The sequence below is a fragment of the Peromyscus californicus genome, unplaced genomic scaffold, assembly GCF_007827085.1.
Source record: "Peromyscus californicus insignis strain IS unplaced genomic scaffold, ASM782708v3 Scaffold_12__1_contigs__length_115047231, whole genome shotgun sequence".
Classification (NCBI taxonomy): Eukaryota; Metazoa; Chordata; class Mammalia; order Rodentia; family Cricetidae; genus Peromyscus; species Peromyscus californicus.
In genome coordinates this window covers 47,931,263-47,947,432 of record NW_026294413.1, presented here as the reverse complement: position 1 = coordinate 47,947,432, position 16,170 = coordinate 47,931,263, and the positions used below count along the sequence as shown (strand labels likewise).

Genomic DNA, 16,170 nt, shown 5'->3' with positions numbered 1-16,170 from the left:
GTCTACATTTACCCATAGTGACTTAGTACTTCAGCAATAGCAGTGAAAACTCAGTCAATTAGGAGTGTGAACAAGACACACAGGAGATGCAGCCAAAGACCTAATAGGAACAAGCTGTTTTCAAGCATCTCTCCACAATCTCAGGGAAATATTTATTATGGGCATGCTATTATTAAAGAAGTCAGATTTTCTGGAAGGCAAGACTGTGTCATTTTGGGTAGACAGATAGCACACACACACACACACACACACACACACACACACACACACACATTATCTGCTCTTTATATTGTACAGTGGCATAGAAACTACTCCTCACAACCACAAGATCACATGTTTTTTAAGGAAATTCTGGCATGTTTACTTTTTCTTCTCTGTAATTGATTAATTTCAAGTCTCTTCTACTAAGGATTTTCTTTCTAAAAAGACCCAAGGGACAGGGGTTAGCCATGCACCCTAGGAGGAGATAAAGGAAAACAGAACAATCTATAAACTAAAGCCTAAGCCCCCATACAACAGTGAATGACAACGAGAACACAACCAGAATTCTGTGCTATGTTCTGAAATTAGCAACACTGAGCCTAAAGGAGTCTGAGGATTCAGTGGAATAAACAAAGATGCTTTAAAACTGCATCCATATGTTACACATCCAAAATAATCAGGATGCAGTTTAGAGGCTTACACACCAAACTGTCACCACCTCCAAGGAGTGAATGGGAAATACAGATGACTTTAGTTTGTATAAAGGTGATTAAAAAAAATTTAAAAAGGAATGTATTCCTTATATAATCAAACACATATACACAGTATTTCTATGGGATTTTGGGTGGTCAAGGGTCAACGATACCATTTTATAAATAAAAACTAGGTCTGGTAATGCACAACACATATACGAAAACATTTAAGTAACTATCGTTTATTGTCAAAACTAGGATACTCAGGGGAATGAAACTGGACACTTGAACCTATCAACTGGGACTGAGCCAAGCAAACCTGTAAGTATGATCACCTATGAATACTAGATGCAACTATGTAAGCCATTTGATTTAAAACAAAGGGAAAGGGAGCTTGAAATTTCCTACCAATGTGCAGGCAATCATAGAGTTGGCCTGGTCTAGCTACCTTGAGAGGCATGTGTCACAGGTTTTTAAAGTTAGAGTCCCTGGCTCCTGGGACACTGTGCGCCTTTCAGTTCCTGAGAAACTGAGGCACTCCCTCAGGCAGTGAAGGATTCAAGCCACCTGTGTATCCTTGCATTCCCTAGAAATAGAGCATATAGAACAGGGTTTCTCAACCTTCCTAATGCTGCAACACTTTAATACAATACCTTATGTTGTGATGACCCCAACCATAAAATTATTTTCATTATTCCTCCATAACTGTAATTTTGCTCTTGTTATGAACTGTAATATAAATGTGTTTTCTGATAGTCTTAGGGGACCCCTGTGAAGGGGTCGTTCGACCCTCAAGGGTGGAAGCTTGGCTGAACAATTAGTCTTAGACATTAATCTTGTGTACCACATCTAGCTTGTATTGTATTCTGGCAACCACCATTATATTTTGTTTTGAAACGTGTATAAAAAGTCTGATTACTTGACATAAACTTGTCTCAGCCTCAGTCTTGCTGAGAACCCTCTGACCCTGCCTGAATGACATCCCCTTCAACCCTAATTGGGTAACCCTGGCTTGGTAAGCAAGCACTGGTGCTTACATCAATGAAGACACCAAGCACAGCAATCACTGCTCATCTGAACAACATCTTTAACTTCTTACTTCAGTACTTAGGGTCTGCATGACTTCCCTCAAGCTCATTCCTATTAAGTCTCAGTCTCTCACACCAAGAGAGATCTGACATTCCTCTAATAAGCATGGTCTTTGTGCAGGTTTACAGGAATGTAATGTTCACAGTAAGGTCACATCTGAGTTTACAAAGCCATTTAACAAACGCTAAGCTTCTACTGTCATATAAACACTGTCCTGTGGGTTGGAGGCATTAATATTAATATTCACACTTCACAAACAAGGACACTAATGCTTAGAAGAATGCTGTGGATATTGCTCTGTATAAATAAACACTGATTGGCCAGTAGCCAGACAGGAAGTATAGGCGGGACTAACAGAGAGGAGAATTGAAGGAACAGGAAGGCAGAGGAGGAGACTGCGTGGGGCCACCGCCAGGACAAGGAAGATGTAAGGTACCCATAAGCCATGTGGCAAAGTATAGATTAATAGAAATGGACTAAATATAAGAGTAAGAGCTAGACAATGATAGGCCTGAGCTAATGACCAAGCAGTTTAAATAATGTAAGAGTCTGTGTGTTTATTTTATAAGTGGGCTCCGGGACTGGCGGGACTTGGTGGGAGCTGGAGAGAAATTCTCCAGCTACAGAAGAGTAATTCCCAAAACCAACAACTATGTACAACTATTCAGGAGGAGAAGCCAGGCCCTGCCTGAGTCTAGTAAAGTCACACACACCACATGACAAGGGGTTCAGTGTATAAATGAAGCCTTTTGCCTTTGCCTTGACTTTCTTCAATGACACACACGTCTCAGCTTTCATCTTGGTATGGGCTCCTATTTCAGTAAAACCTAACATAAAAAATTATTAAGTCCTTCTGGCATTTCTAGAAGACACAATTTCAGAGCAAACTCTCTGTTCCTCTGGCTCTTATACTCTTTCCACACCCTCTTCCACAACGAAAGACACCACCAATAGACATGCTAACATAGACAAGAGAACTCTCATAAAGTCGCTACCCTAAAAAAGAACTAACAGGCAATGAAGGAATGTTGAGATGAAGGAAATAGTCGGCCCCAGGGAACAGCACACCAACTGCTTATTTAAAACCAAAAGGTCAGCCCTGAAAACATACAAACAAGTATGGACTAAGCAAGTTGTATGTGCATATTTAGGAATTTTACACACACACACACACACACACACACACACACACACACACACACACACACACACAAACTCTCTCTCTCTCTCTCTCTCTCTCTCTCTCTCTCTCTCTCTCTGCAACAATTAAAGAAAAAGAGGTAATGAATCAGAAAGGGTGGAGTACATGGGAGGGCTTGGGTAATGGAAGGGGGTAATGATATAATTATATTTAATCTCAAAAAATTTTTAGCCAGACAGTGGTGGTGCATGACTTCAATTCCAGCACTCAGGAGGCAGAGGCAGACGGATCTCTCTGAGTCCGAGGCCAGCCTGGTCTACAAAGTGAGTTCCAGAACAGGCACCAAAACTACACAGAGAAACCCTGTCTTGAAAAAACAAAAATTTTAAGTGAGTGCTTTTAAAAATGTAGATAATTGTCTGCATTACAAAGGATCCCACCTGACAAGAAACAGTCACTGCAAGTTTAACTGAAGGTGTACATTCTTTGCTTCTGTCAGCAAGCTTGGCTGGTACTGCAGCATTTCAGTGGTGGAGTACTTTTCCTACCACCTGTGAGTCCCACCCTCAGCACTCCAAAACCAATCAATGTATGATGACTCAGGAAAATGTTATTTACAACTTTCAAAGAATATGCTCATACTATGCTTATTTATATAAGTGACTATTTCCACATCATCTCACTGGATTCCTATGAAAGCACCACAAAACAGGCAGGCAACTTAATTTTTTTTAACTAATGTATTTATAGTTGGGGGGCGTTGAGAGCCTATAGAGCTTAGAGGACAACCTGTGGGGTTGTCTTCTGATATGTCTTCCATCACATAGGTCCCAGGGACTGAGTTCAAGCTGTCAGGCTTGGCAACAAGGCCCTTCCTTAGCTACCACACTAGCCCTGAAGAGACAACTTCAAGACAAGAGACCTAACTTCAGAAAGATTCAGTGACCTGTGCAAGGTCTAGAAATCCAAATGGAAGTGGAACCAGTTGGAGTTTTCATACCACTCAACAGCCTGAAATCAAACCTAGTTCATTAATTAAATATCCGGAGTAAAAGCAAGGGAGTTGGCGGTAAAGTATGTCAACATATGTGATGGCCTGGGTTCCCCCACATAACATATATAAAAATTATCAGATATGATCATTGCCCAAGAAAAAGAGATGATGTTGCTTGTCCTACCTAGCTTTACAACTCTAACCTGCTTTCAATCAATATATTTTTTTATAATAGGAGGAACTTGGGACTGGGTGATAGCCCAGTCAGTAAAGTGCCTGTCACCAAAGCATGAGAACCTGACCCCAGCAACTAGATAAAAAGCCAGGCATGGTGGCTTGCTGGGGAGTGGATGGATACCTGGGGCTCTCTGGTCAACCAGCCTAGCATAACTGGTGAGACCTAAGCCTAGGTAACAAACCCTGCCTCAATACAAAACCAAACCAAGGTAGACAGCTCCTGGGGAACACCTGAGCTTGACCTCTAGCCTCTACGCACGCAAGCAAGCACGCACGCACACACGCACGCACGCACTCACTCGCACACACACACTCATCTGAACACACTTAAACATGCATATACACATGTGTACAGGCACACACAAGAAACAAGGAACTAAGAGACAAAATGAGAAAGACAAAGAAGTATTAAGTTTCTTCAAGACAAGTCATAACAAAGAGCAAAACCCAGAAGAAAGCTAACAAATCTAACCCCAGAGTGATGTGTCTTTCTTGAGGAAGCTTTAAAATGGCCCATGAAGTTGAATTCTCACAGATACTGGGTATTTAGGGGGTAGGGGACATAAATTCCATACTTCAGTAGAGCAAGCAGAAAAATTTCAGCTCTAAAATGTTCACTCTTGTTTACTAGCTGTCAGTTTTGGACCTACTGTATAAAGAAATACAGAATAAAACAGCTCTTTTTACTGAACTTGTTTTAGAAGTTTTCACTGACTGATTCAACAAAACTCAGTTCAGTGTGTCCCATGCCAAGCACTGTTCTAAACACCAGAAATATGGCAATTACCAAGAAAAAAAAAAAAAAAAAAAAAGAAGTCCTGACCTTGTAGCACATATAGTACAACAGAGAAGATACCATACAAATAAACAAACAGTAGGTAAGATGAGAAGAGCAGTAAATGAAAAAAAATCAACTACAAGAAAGAAAAGACACAAGAAAAAAGGAGGAGGAGGTAGAAGGAATAGTGTGCTGTTTTATGTGTGTGGTCAATGGGGACCTAAAAGGGTGTGGGAACAAGTCGTGGGGCCACTAGAGGAAGCCACTTCTGACAGAAGCAGGTAGCAATTACTAAGCCTGAGATGCACTTGAGACATCCACATGGGAATATTGAAGAAATGGCCAGTTGCCAGCCTAGAGTTTGGGGGAGGGCTAGACTTGAGCTATACATCTAAAAAAACATTTGCATCTAAAGCTAGGAGAAGAGATGAGACCACTTAAAAGAGAACGAAAAGAGAAGAACTGATGACTGAGAAGAGGGGTCATGTAAACTAAGGACTGAGATGGGGGTGGGAGAACCTAGCAAAGATCCAAAAGGAGAAGATAATGAAGGAAGGGGCTGCAGAGTGCTGTCCTGGTGTGATGGATAACAGCTTTTTTTTGGGGGGGGGGAGGGTCGAGACAGGGTTTCTCTGTATAGTTTTAGTCCCTGTCCTGGATCTCACTCTGTAGACCAGGCTGGCCTTGAACTCAGAGATCTGCCTGGCTCTGCCTTCAAGTGCTGGGATTAAAGGCGTGTGCCACCACAACGGCCCTGGATAATAGTTTTAAGAAAAGTGATCAACCATGTCAAATTCTGGGATTAAAGGCATGCATCACCACCGCCCAGCTCCATGTCAAATTCTGATGAGGGGCAATCAAGATAGCTGCCACTTGAGTCAGAAGAGTTGGGAATGTTGATGTGGAATAAAAGTTCACAGCAATAAACTCTTTGGTGTCGGACTCTGCTGCAGACCCTTGAATTTGGTTTTGGTCAATGGGGCTTTAGCAAACAGATACAAGCTCGGGCTTGCAAACTGCTTGTACTGTAGACCCTCTTTCCTTTTGCTACTGAGAACTCTCCCCACCACATGAAAGAACATGCTGGAGGTGAAACAGATGGCCACTGCTCAGCTGATACCAAGCCACCTGATACTAACATGGCCAGTCCAATCAGAGAGGACTGGCAGGTTAGACCCAACCAGAACAAATCCAGAGAACTGTGAACAAATAAAATCTGTAAAAGTTCTGTTATGAAACAAAAGCCAACGATAAAGACTGGGACATTAGTAACAGATGAGAGCTGTTTCAATGAGGTAGGCATGGGACTCTCACTGGAGTTGGATTAAAAGTGAATGGATGAGTGGCTGGAGATGGTTTAGCAGTTAAGAGCACTGGCTACTCTTCCAGAGGAACAGGGTTCAATTTCCAGCATCCTCATGGTGGTTTACAACTAACTGACTGTAACTCCAGTTCCAAGGGATCAGATGCCCTCTTCTGGCCTTTTCAAGCACCGGGCAAGAATACAGTGCATAGACATACATATAGGCAAAAGACACATATTTATAAAATAATATTTATTTAATGAATGGATGAAGTCAGGCACAGTGGTGCATGCCTTTTATCCCAGCACTCAGGAGGCAGAGGCAGGCAGATCTCTGAGTTCAGGGCCAGCCCGGTCTACAGAGCAAGTTGCAGGACATCCAGGGCTACACAGAGAAACCCTGTCTTAAAAAAAAAACAAGATGGATGGATGGATGGATAGATAGAAAGAAAGGATGAACAGGGCTGGGGATGATGAAATGTTTTCTAACATGGAGGACCTGGATTCAACTACCTTATAGAAGAGGGGTGACAAATACAAATGAATGGAAAAAATGGAACACAAAGCCTCAGGTGACACCAACTCAGCTTTTGAGGCTTCTCTGTGACAGTGTTTACTAGATGCTCTCTATCTCTTTCCAGAGCTCTACAGCCAGGCACGATGTCAGTAGCAAAGTCCTTCCATCAGAAGTACTTTCTAGGTATGTCTAACTCGAGCACACCTCTGCACACTATGAACAGAAGGAGAGCTGGGGAGATGGCGTCATCTGCTCTTTCACTGCAAGTTTCACCAATAAATTTAACTTTATATTCACACTATCACACACATACAAGCTCATCTCCTCACAGAATATATAACTATCCCACATCCCGCTTTAATATGCCCAGTAACTCTCACTCTCTAAATAAATTCTCTAAGAATATAATCACATTCAAAAGCAATTATAAACATTTTCAAAAACAAAAGCTTTTAAATTGTTATAGTATATTCACTATGTACATACATAAATAACTTACTTCGCAATCCTCAGTTTCCCAACTTCACCTCTTCCAGGAGCTTTAGCCCATTGCTGGGACAAGTATTTAGGAACCTAAAATGAAGCAAAATATTTTACAGATGATTATGAGTACCCAGGGCTCATATACCCCAAGGTTATACAATTAGTATATGATAAAGCTAGGATTCAAGGCCAAACCATCTCCAGAGTCTATGTGCCAGGGACTATGCTCTCAACCATACAAATACTGTGTCTAAAACCAGACACAAAAGTCACCAACGGCTAAATTCTAAGAAAAAATGGAATAATATATTAATTCTCTAATATATAACTTGTCTCTTTTCTTCATGAAATCAGCACATATCGTTAAGGTTATCTTGTTATAAGAAGCAACAGAAGACTACAAATATAGTATGAAGCATCATATGCTGTGTGGAGTAAATACTCAATGAGTATCAGTTGTCATCATTATTTCTCATAGTAATCTTGGAATACTATCATGAACACAAAGGAATGCACAATTAAGATATAGGCATCAGGGCTGGAAGGGGGTTAAAGTCTAGCAAGATTTGATTATGGGGGACAGTACATTGACTACAGTTAAAGTTAAAAAACAAAGGGGTAGAAAGACTGATTGTGTTTATTCAATTCTGTGTAAGCTCATCACATTAACTTACTGAACTACAAATATATGCTAGATAATATGCCTAAGGCTGGAAATGATGAAGGCGAGAAGACAACTCTGTCAGTCACCACACTAGAAATTCTACACCCATCATCCTCAGTCACTCTCCCTAGTCTACAGATGTGAAAACTGACTAGTGATTCCCTAGGGCTAGTGATACAATTCAGCAACAAAGCCAGATCAGACTGTGTACAGTGTATCTCAAAAACTGTATGGATTCTTAATGTTTCTGCTACTAAAGTTTGATAGGGACTGGAGAGAAGACTCAGTGTTAAAAGCACTGGTTCCCCTTCAAAGGTCCTGGGTTCAATTCCCAGCACCTACATGGCAATCTACAACGGTAGAACCAGGGGATCCAATGCCCTCTTCTGGCCTCTGGGTCTTACTATGTTCCTGACTAGCCTGGAACTCACTATGTGAACAAGGTTGGCCTCGCAAGGTCTTGGATTAAAGGTGTGCACCACCATAGTAGTATCTTTGCTTTATAACAAATATACAAGAAGCACAAGTGTTCTAGCTCACACTGAGGCTGAAGGATTACCATGAGTTTAAGGCCACCTTGCGCTACACAGTGAGTTCCAGGTAGAAAGGGAAGAGAGGGAGGGAGAGGTGAAGGGAGGAAAGGATAAAAGGAGGAAAGGAAGGAAGAAAAGAATAGGTTTTCTTTTCTCCTGTTCCTTACAAGACTTTTGCTGTGTTGTCTGCATTAATCAGACTTTTGGTTACTGTGACCAAATACATGAAAGAAACAATTTAAGAGTTATTTTTGCTCCAGGCGGGGGTGGGGGGGGGTGGGGGTGGGTGGGTGCACGCCTTTAATCCCAGCACTCAGGAGGTAGAGCCAGGTGGATCTCTGTGAGTTCAAGGCCAGCCTGGTCTACAGAGTAAGATCCAGGACAGGCACCAAAACTACACAGAGAAACCCTGTCTCGAGAAAAAAAAAAAAAGGAAAAAAAAAGTTATTTTTGCACTGTCAATTGTGGTGGGAAAAGCAAGGGAGAGCACTGCAGCTCACACCATGATGACCAAGATACAGAGGATATAGAAAGGGCCGGGACAAGACCCAGCCCCTAAGAACATACTGCCAGCATCTACTTCTTCCAACTATGCACTTCACTACATTTCACCAGTTCCCAGGAAAGCTATATTATGAATCCACTAAAGGAGTAAATTAATCCATTAATTAAATCACAGCCCTCATGACTTACTTGTCTCCATAAACAGCACCACAAACACACCTGAAGGTGTGTTTCGCTAATCTCTCAGGCTCTTAATCCAATGAAACCACAAGACTAACTCCCACCCATTAGAGTTTGTGTTTCTCTGACATACAGCCTTTGTGATTTTTTATGTTTTAGATATCACTACCCAAGTCCTTGCTCGTCTGTGAAAAAGGCTGAGCTTGGTGACAGCTGAATGAAGGGCATCCAATGCCCAAAGGATGATTCCCACCTCCTCTAACAAACAGCAGGCACCATTTACAGAGGAAGGTGACAGGAAGAGAGAGGTGTCTGCCACCAAAATTCTTGTAACTTTTACAGAACAAATTTCCCTAATTCTTCAGGCTTCAACAGCACATACTTATGATCCTGCAAGAACATCTTGTTTCTGACTCCAGTTACCATTTCCTCTAAGTCATTCTGCAGGAGACCAAACTTTACTATTTTTCTGATAGTTTTGCAACCCTACCTTAAACTAAAACCGCAGGACGTTTTCATTTCATGAAATGACAATCTCAAACACTGACCTCAACCTTTATTTATTCCACCCTTTGCTCGAGGGTCTCCTGTTCACTTTCCAGGACTCACAATGTTGCATGCATTTTCAAACTGGTATTTCTGTTCCCACTGTCATACTACTGTACACCCACCCAAACCCTGCAAGGCAAACATTTATTGAGTATTTGCCATACTCCAAATACAAAGGCATATTTCAAGTCCCAACACTGCTGCGAGCGCTTCCCTTCTGTGTAGCAGGGAGATCTCCATTTTAACCAACAGCTGAAGACAGAAAAGTCCATTTGCTCCAAGTTTCCAAGTCATGTCTACATAGCTGTGACATAAAACAGATGAGAGCAGGCTGGAGAGTGAGAGCTCTTCAATTCATCGTGACTTTCCGGACGGTGGGGGTGCCAATCAACAGTGGATACAGGTACAACGATCACCACAAACTGTGTTAGGTGCTATGAAGAATTTAACACAGTCTGAGGTGCTGGCAAAATGATGAGTGGTTTCAGAGAAGTGGACAGAAAGGAACACTTTGACGTAGTGAGAACTCAGCCATGTAACTGAAACACTGACATTCATTATAAAGATAAAACATTCATAAACCAAAAGTTCCTGTGACTTTGGGAAACTTTCACGACTCCACTTAAAAATGGCTTTTTAAAATGAAATTCCCCAAAAGAGTACCCCCTCACCGTGTGCAAAAGTAACCCAAATAAATGATGCCCACTACGGCGAACAAAGCCTGCCATGACCATATTTACTGATGTTTAGTTTCATGAGACCTAAACCCGCTCTTTAAAAACACTAAGTCCGCCGGGCGGTGGTGGCACACGCCTTTAATCCCAGCACTCGGGAGAAAGAAGCAGGCAGATCTGTGAGTTCCAGGCCGGCCCGGCTACATCGCGAGTGAGATCCAGTTTCCAGTTAAAAAAAAAAAAAAGTACACTGGGGCCAATTCCACTTTGTGGTCCAGTAAACTGTACGGCATATCTACTCCACTAATTTATACAGATCCGTGACTAAAGTCAGCTTCACCGAAAGTCCGGCCTGGGGTAAAATGTACGGCTCCCTCTGCGAACGTCAGGGCAGGACCCCCCGGAAGGCCAGGTCTAGGCGGTAAGGGGAGCTCCACGCCGGGCGGAGGGAATTCAAAGACGCCCCGCGTCCCTAAAGTAACTTCTCTAACCTGTACACGGACGCGACAGCGACCGGCTTCTCAGGACAGGGGTGGCCCGGGGCCGGTGGACCCAGAACTTTGGGAGACCGGGCAGGGGCGGGCGGAAGCGCCCCGCGGGGCTCGCGTCTCACCTTGACCAGCCACACGCCCGTGTTCTGTTTGGCGCCCGTCAGATCGAGTTCCCCGCGCTCCGCCATGAGTTTGTCGCGTGCGGCGGCGGCGTGCGCGCACGAGCAGTGGCTCCGAGCTGAAGGACGGAGAGCGACGGGACCGGAGGCAGCCGCTGCAGCAGGGAGACCGCGAAAAGCCGGCGGCGCTCACCGGCCGGGATACCAGGAACTTGAGGAAAAGAGCACGCCGCGGGGCCAGGAACTGCGCCTGCGCACGGGCAACGTCGGGACGGCGCGCCGCAAGGGACAAATCTCCGGCTTCGGGAACTTCTTAGGTGGGTGTGACTTCTGGGTGTGACTTCTGGCTGTGGGATTGATTCCCAGTGGTGGAAGTGCGGGGAAACAAAGAGCCAAATCCTGAGCAGTGCCTTGAAAGACGAGCCCTGAATAACTGAAGAAAAAGTACAGAGGAGCTATGGTTTAGGTAGACAAAAGCTGTGTGTATTTACTGTTACAGGAGTCTTAACAGTTCTTATTAATAAAATCAATCCTGGAGCCAGGTATTGGGGTGAACACTGGATGATCAGAGAGACGGAACAAGCCACAGCTAACCTCACCTGGCCAACTTCTCAGCTGATCCCGTTTCCTCTGACTGGAAGCTTCTGTGTCCTCATCCCAATGGCTCTCAGCTGAACTGCTACTCGAAACCTAAAAGCTTAACCAGCCCGGCCCAAATCTGGTTATTTAACTGCCCTGCTTAAACAGTTTCCTCTCCCTCTTGCCTTTGGAATAAATTCCACCCTCTGCTTCAACTGAGTCCTCTCAGTTTGAACTTCTGTACCCAGTATTCCATACACCCACCACACCAATCTGGTCTACATACTTGAAGACCCCAGGACCTTCCTCATGCCATTTCAGAGCCTCTTTGAAACCAATTCCTGTGCCTTAGATACCCTATTTTCCCTTTACTTTACTCTGGCCCTGTCCTTTGGTTGGCAAACTTCTGCTTATGAACAAAGACTAATGGAAATGTTACTTCCTGAGAAACTCCCCCAGAGGAAGTTCTATTTTCTCAATTTCACAGCGTGTGATACTTAACACTGTACCATGAGATGCCTACCTTTGTTTTCTAGACTACTAACTGAACTGCTCCTAGACAAAAATATTGCTTTCCCCCCAGATTTACTGACGCACAATGGAAGAATACGAAATAGTGCTTTATTCATTTTATGTGCATAACATCCAGCACAGTGTTTAACATACTCTGGGATGTCAGTAGGCTTTGGTTGAATGAACATTTGCTGAAGAGAAACAAACAGTAAGGTATGGGAAGAATGACAAGTAATTTATTGAATCACACACCAGAGCTATGCACAAAATTGCAGAAAGTCTGTATCTGTGCAGCAGAAGGTCTGGGAAAACTGTCAGGTCTCTGAGATCTGCTGGCAAAACTAACGTGATGGGAAAGACCAGGCACGCGCTGAAAAGGAAGGTTGCATTCTCTTATAACAGCTTGGAAAACAGGCCTAAAGTGCACAAAAGGCAAGCATATGAGAACTGCTTTAGGCTTAGTTCAAGTAGAAGAAACAAATTAGACTGTGAGAGAAGGAAAGCAAAGGAGCCTGGCATGCCCCAGGAATGGGCTTCAAAGATTAGGTACTTGCATTGATCATATGCAGGTTAAATGAAGCATCTATGATGTACTGTCCAACTTACAGAGCTCACAGTGAGATATGGTGGTTTGAATGAGATGCCCCCTCATAGACCAGGCATTTGAATACTTGGTTCCCAGTGGTGGCTGTTTGGAGAGGCTTAGAAAGTGTGGCTTAGTAAGTATGTCACTGGGGCAGATTTCGAGGTTTCAAAAGACTCACAGCATTTTGAGTGCACTCTTTTAACACGCTGCCTGCAGCTTGAGATGTGAGCCCTCAGCTCCCAACTGCCAGCTCCAGTCAGCATGCCTACCACCTGCTGTCCCCACCATTATGGACTCTAACCTTCTGGAACTGTAAGCCCAAAATAAATTCTTTCTTCAGCAAGTTTCTTTGATGATTGTGTTTTATCAAAGCAATGGGAAAGTACCTAATACACAGTTGGTACCAGGGAATGAGTTAATTGCCCTGAAAAACCTGATCATGCTGGTTTTTGGAGGACTGTGGGAGACTTTGGGACTGTGGACTAGAAAAACAGTTGAAGCCGGGCGGTGGTGGCGCACTCCTTTAATCCCAGCACTCGGGAGGCAGAGCCAGGCGGATCTCTGTGAGTTCGAGGCCAGCCTGGGCTACCAAGTGAGTTCCAGGAAAGGCGCAAAGCTACACAGAGAAACCCTGTCTCGAAAAACCAAAAAAAAAAAAAAAAAAAAAAAAAAAAAAAAAAAAAAAAAAAGAAAAGCAGTTGAGTGCTGTAAGCAGTGCTTAAAGGTCCATCCTAATGGGTGCTTGGAAGACAGAGTTTAAAGCAACAGCCATTTCTAGTTCACTCTGTTTCCTGCTTGTGGATGTGAGCTCTTGGTTATGCCTGACTACTGCCACCCCGTCTCCATTGTGCTGATGATGGACTTTTATCCCTTGGAAACATGAACCCCAAATAAACTCCTGTTGTAGATGTAGCAGGAATTTTTTTTTTAATGCCGAATGCTGTTTATTGAAGGAGGGAAGAGGTCTTAAATACAGGCTTACAGCACAGTGGGAGAACCCCAGAGGGCAGAAGTTTGCTACCGATGTTTTACAATCTTGCATCTAAGCTGTTAATGCCCATTATGCAGGATACACAGACAAGGAACTACCCTTAAGCATTCAGGAGGGTGGAACCCAGCAGGGAATTAGCATAGGGAGAATATCAAGGTCAACGTCAGCAAGCAAGGCAACAGTTACCCAAAATGGGAGCTAGAGCCCTACAGGTCCCCCTTTTACTAAAAAATGAGCTTCTGACTTGGGTTTCGTGGGAAGTCAGCAGGTCACCTTACCCGTCATGAAGATGCCTGCCCAGGCCACACAGGTGCTCTGTCTTAGGTTGGTGAGCGCCCCCCAGGTATTACCCGTCTCTGAATACTCATTATCATACAGGCTCAATCGAGTGTGAGCTGCAGTTAACTGTTACCAAAGATCTCAAAGTGGCACTGGGCTTGCAACCTGTGTGTTCGACACAGAAAAGACCAACAGAGGTCCTATCCCACCCATAGCCAGTAGGCTAAAGGCAACTGAGCCATTCCCTTCCTTAACGAGCCTTACTGCAAATTGGAGTCCTTGTAAGATGGTATCCCAAAATCAAATGAAACTTGAGTTTATAAATTTATAATTTTCAAAGCCAATCAAAATGTATATAACTATTGAATTAAATTTATCATGCCCAATAGAATGAAAGATTAACTAACTGTTGTAGCTACTTTTGCTGCCAGGGTCTCCACTGTGCTAGCTGTAGTAAGCAATTATGAAATGGTAATCCCAGAAATAGTAGCAGCGGTGGCCGCCACTGCTATAACAGCAACAACAGCAGCAGCAATGTCAAATTCTCTTCTGGAGCGTGTGGACATCCACTGGCATGGATACAACTCCAGGAACACGAACCGCCAAGGCCCATTTTTCTTGATCCCAGCACGACTTAGGCTGGCAGCTCTTCTGGAGAATCCAAAAGCATGGCTACAGTTCCTAGGCTTATGTTAATGCTTGCCAAAGCTGGCCATATTGGGCTTTCAATCCCCATTGGCATCGGAAGTGGAGAGTTTTTCATTAAGGCCCAATAGGTCTCTGTTATGTTGGGTTTCAGCAGCAGTCACAGGGCGAACACAGCACTCAGGAATCCAAAGAGGAACCTCATTGTCCTGAGGAAAGACATAAACAGAACCCTGGGCCTACACCAACACCAGATCGGAACTCCTTCAAGTGCTAGTAGAAAGATCCTCCCATCGTTCCAGAGGGTGATTTGCAACAGGAGACCTCCAGGTAGCAGGAATCTTAAAAAGTTCTTATTAATAAGATCAAACCTGAGCCAGGTATTGGGATGAATACTGGAAGATCAGAGATGCAGAACAAGCCACAGCTACCTCACCTTGCCAATTCCTCAGCTGATCCTGTTTCCTCAGACTGGATGCCTCTCAGCTTAACTGTGCTGCTCAAAAACCTAAAAGCTTAACCAGCCAAAATGCTTCTAGTTTCTGGTCTTCACGCCTTATATATCTTTCTGCTTTCTGCCATCACTCCCTGGGATTAAAGGCTTACTTCTTGGGATTAAAGGTGTGTCACCATGCCTGACTGTTTCCAGTGTGGCCTTGAACTCACAGAGATCCAGAGGGATTTCTGCCTCTGGAATACTAGGATTAAAGGCATGTGCTACCACTGCCTATCCTCCCTGTTTAATATTGTGGCTGTCCTGTTTGTTTAATGATGCAAAGATATGTTTTATTAAATAAAATTCACCTCCGGTAAGGAGGCTGAGTCAGCAACTAGCTGACAGAAAGTGGTAGGGAGGAGCCAGATGAAAAAGAGGATTGAAAAGGAGGAGCCAGAGAAGGAAGAGAACATCAGGGGCCGCTACCCAGCTACACAACCAGCATCGGAGTAAGAAAGAAAGGCACACAGGAATAGAAAAGGAAAAGCCCAGAGGCAAAAAGTAGACCTGATAAGTTAAGAAAAGCTGGTAAGAAACAAGCAAAGCTAAGGCCGGGCATTCATAATTAAGAATAAGCCTCCATGTATGATTTATTTGGGTGCTGGGTGGTAGGCTCCCCAAAAAAACAAAAACAAACAACAAATTCCTCCTTCTATAAATTGCCTTGGCCGTGGTGTTCTATCACAGCAACAGAAAAATAACTGATGTGCCGGGCGGCGGTGGTGCATGCCTTTAATCCCAGCACTCGGGAGGCAGAGGCAGGCAGATCTCTGTGAGTTCAAGGCCAGCCTGGGCTACAGAGTGAGTTCCAGGACAGGCTCCAAAGCTACACAGAGAAACCCTGTCTTGAAAAACCAAAAAAAAAAAAAAGAAAAAGAAAAAGAAAAAGAAAAGAAAAGTAACTGATGCATTGGATTTTAATCTATACATGGGCTCTCCCAGCCACACTGAGATGAACCTTGCTGAGAAGGAACAAATTGTTCCTAAGCCAGAAGAGGATGTTGCACAGAAGAAAAAGACATCCTAGAAGAAACTGAAAAAACAAAAACAAAAAAAACCACTTATGACATGGAAATAAATTCAGCATACAATAAATTCAATTAAAAGTTGAAAATAAAAAGATTAGGAACTTAGCTTTGATTTGTGGGTCA

The 16,170-nt window shown here is 43.5% G+C and overlaps 1 protein-coding gene across 2 annotated transcripts in view; it reads right to left on the bottom strand.

Moving 5' to 3' along the window:
• The window catches only part of Gtf2f2 (general transcription factor IIF subunit 2), a 134,719-nt gene extending 123,535 nt beyond the window's left edge, over positions 1–11,184 (bottom strand). The window contains exons 1-2 of one of the 2 annotated variants that reach the window (XM_052732717.1): positions 10,934–11,184; positions 7,233–7,306 (exon numbers count right to left, since the gene is read on the bottom strand). In XM_052732717.1, the coding sequence (XP_052588677.1) occupies positions 7,233–7,306; positions 10,934–10,999 (140 nt within the window). In that variant the 5' untranslated portion in view covers positions 11,000–11,184. Of the gene's footprint in view, positions 1–7,232; positions 7,307–10,933 lie in introns of those variants that run through there. The other variant, XM_052732718.1, reaches the window with a different exon arrangement.
• Positions 11,185–16,170: the final 4,986 nt, after the last annotated feature.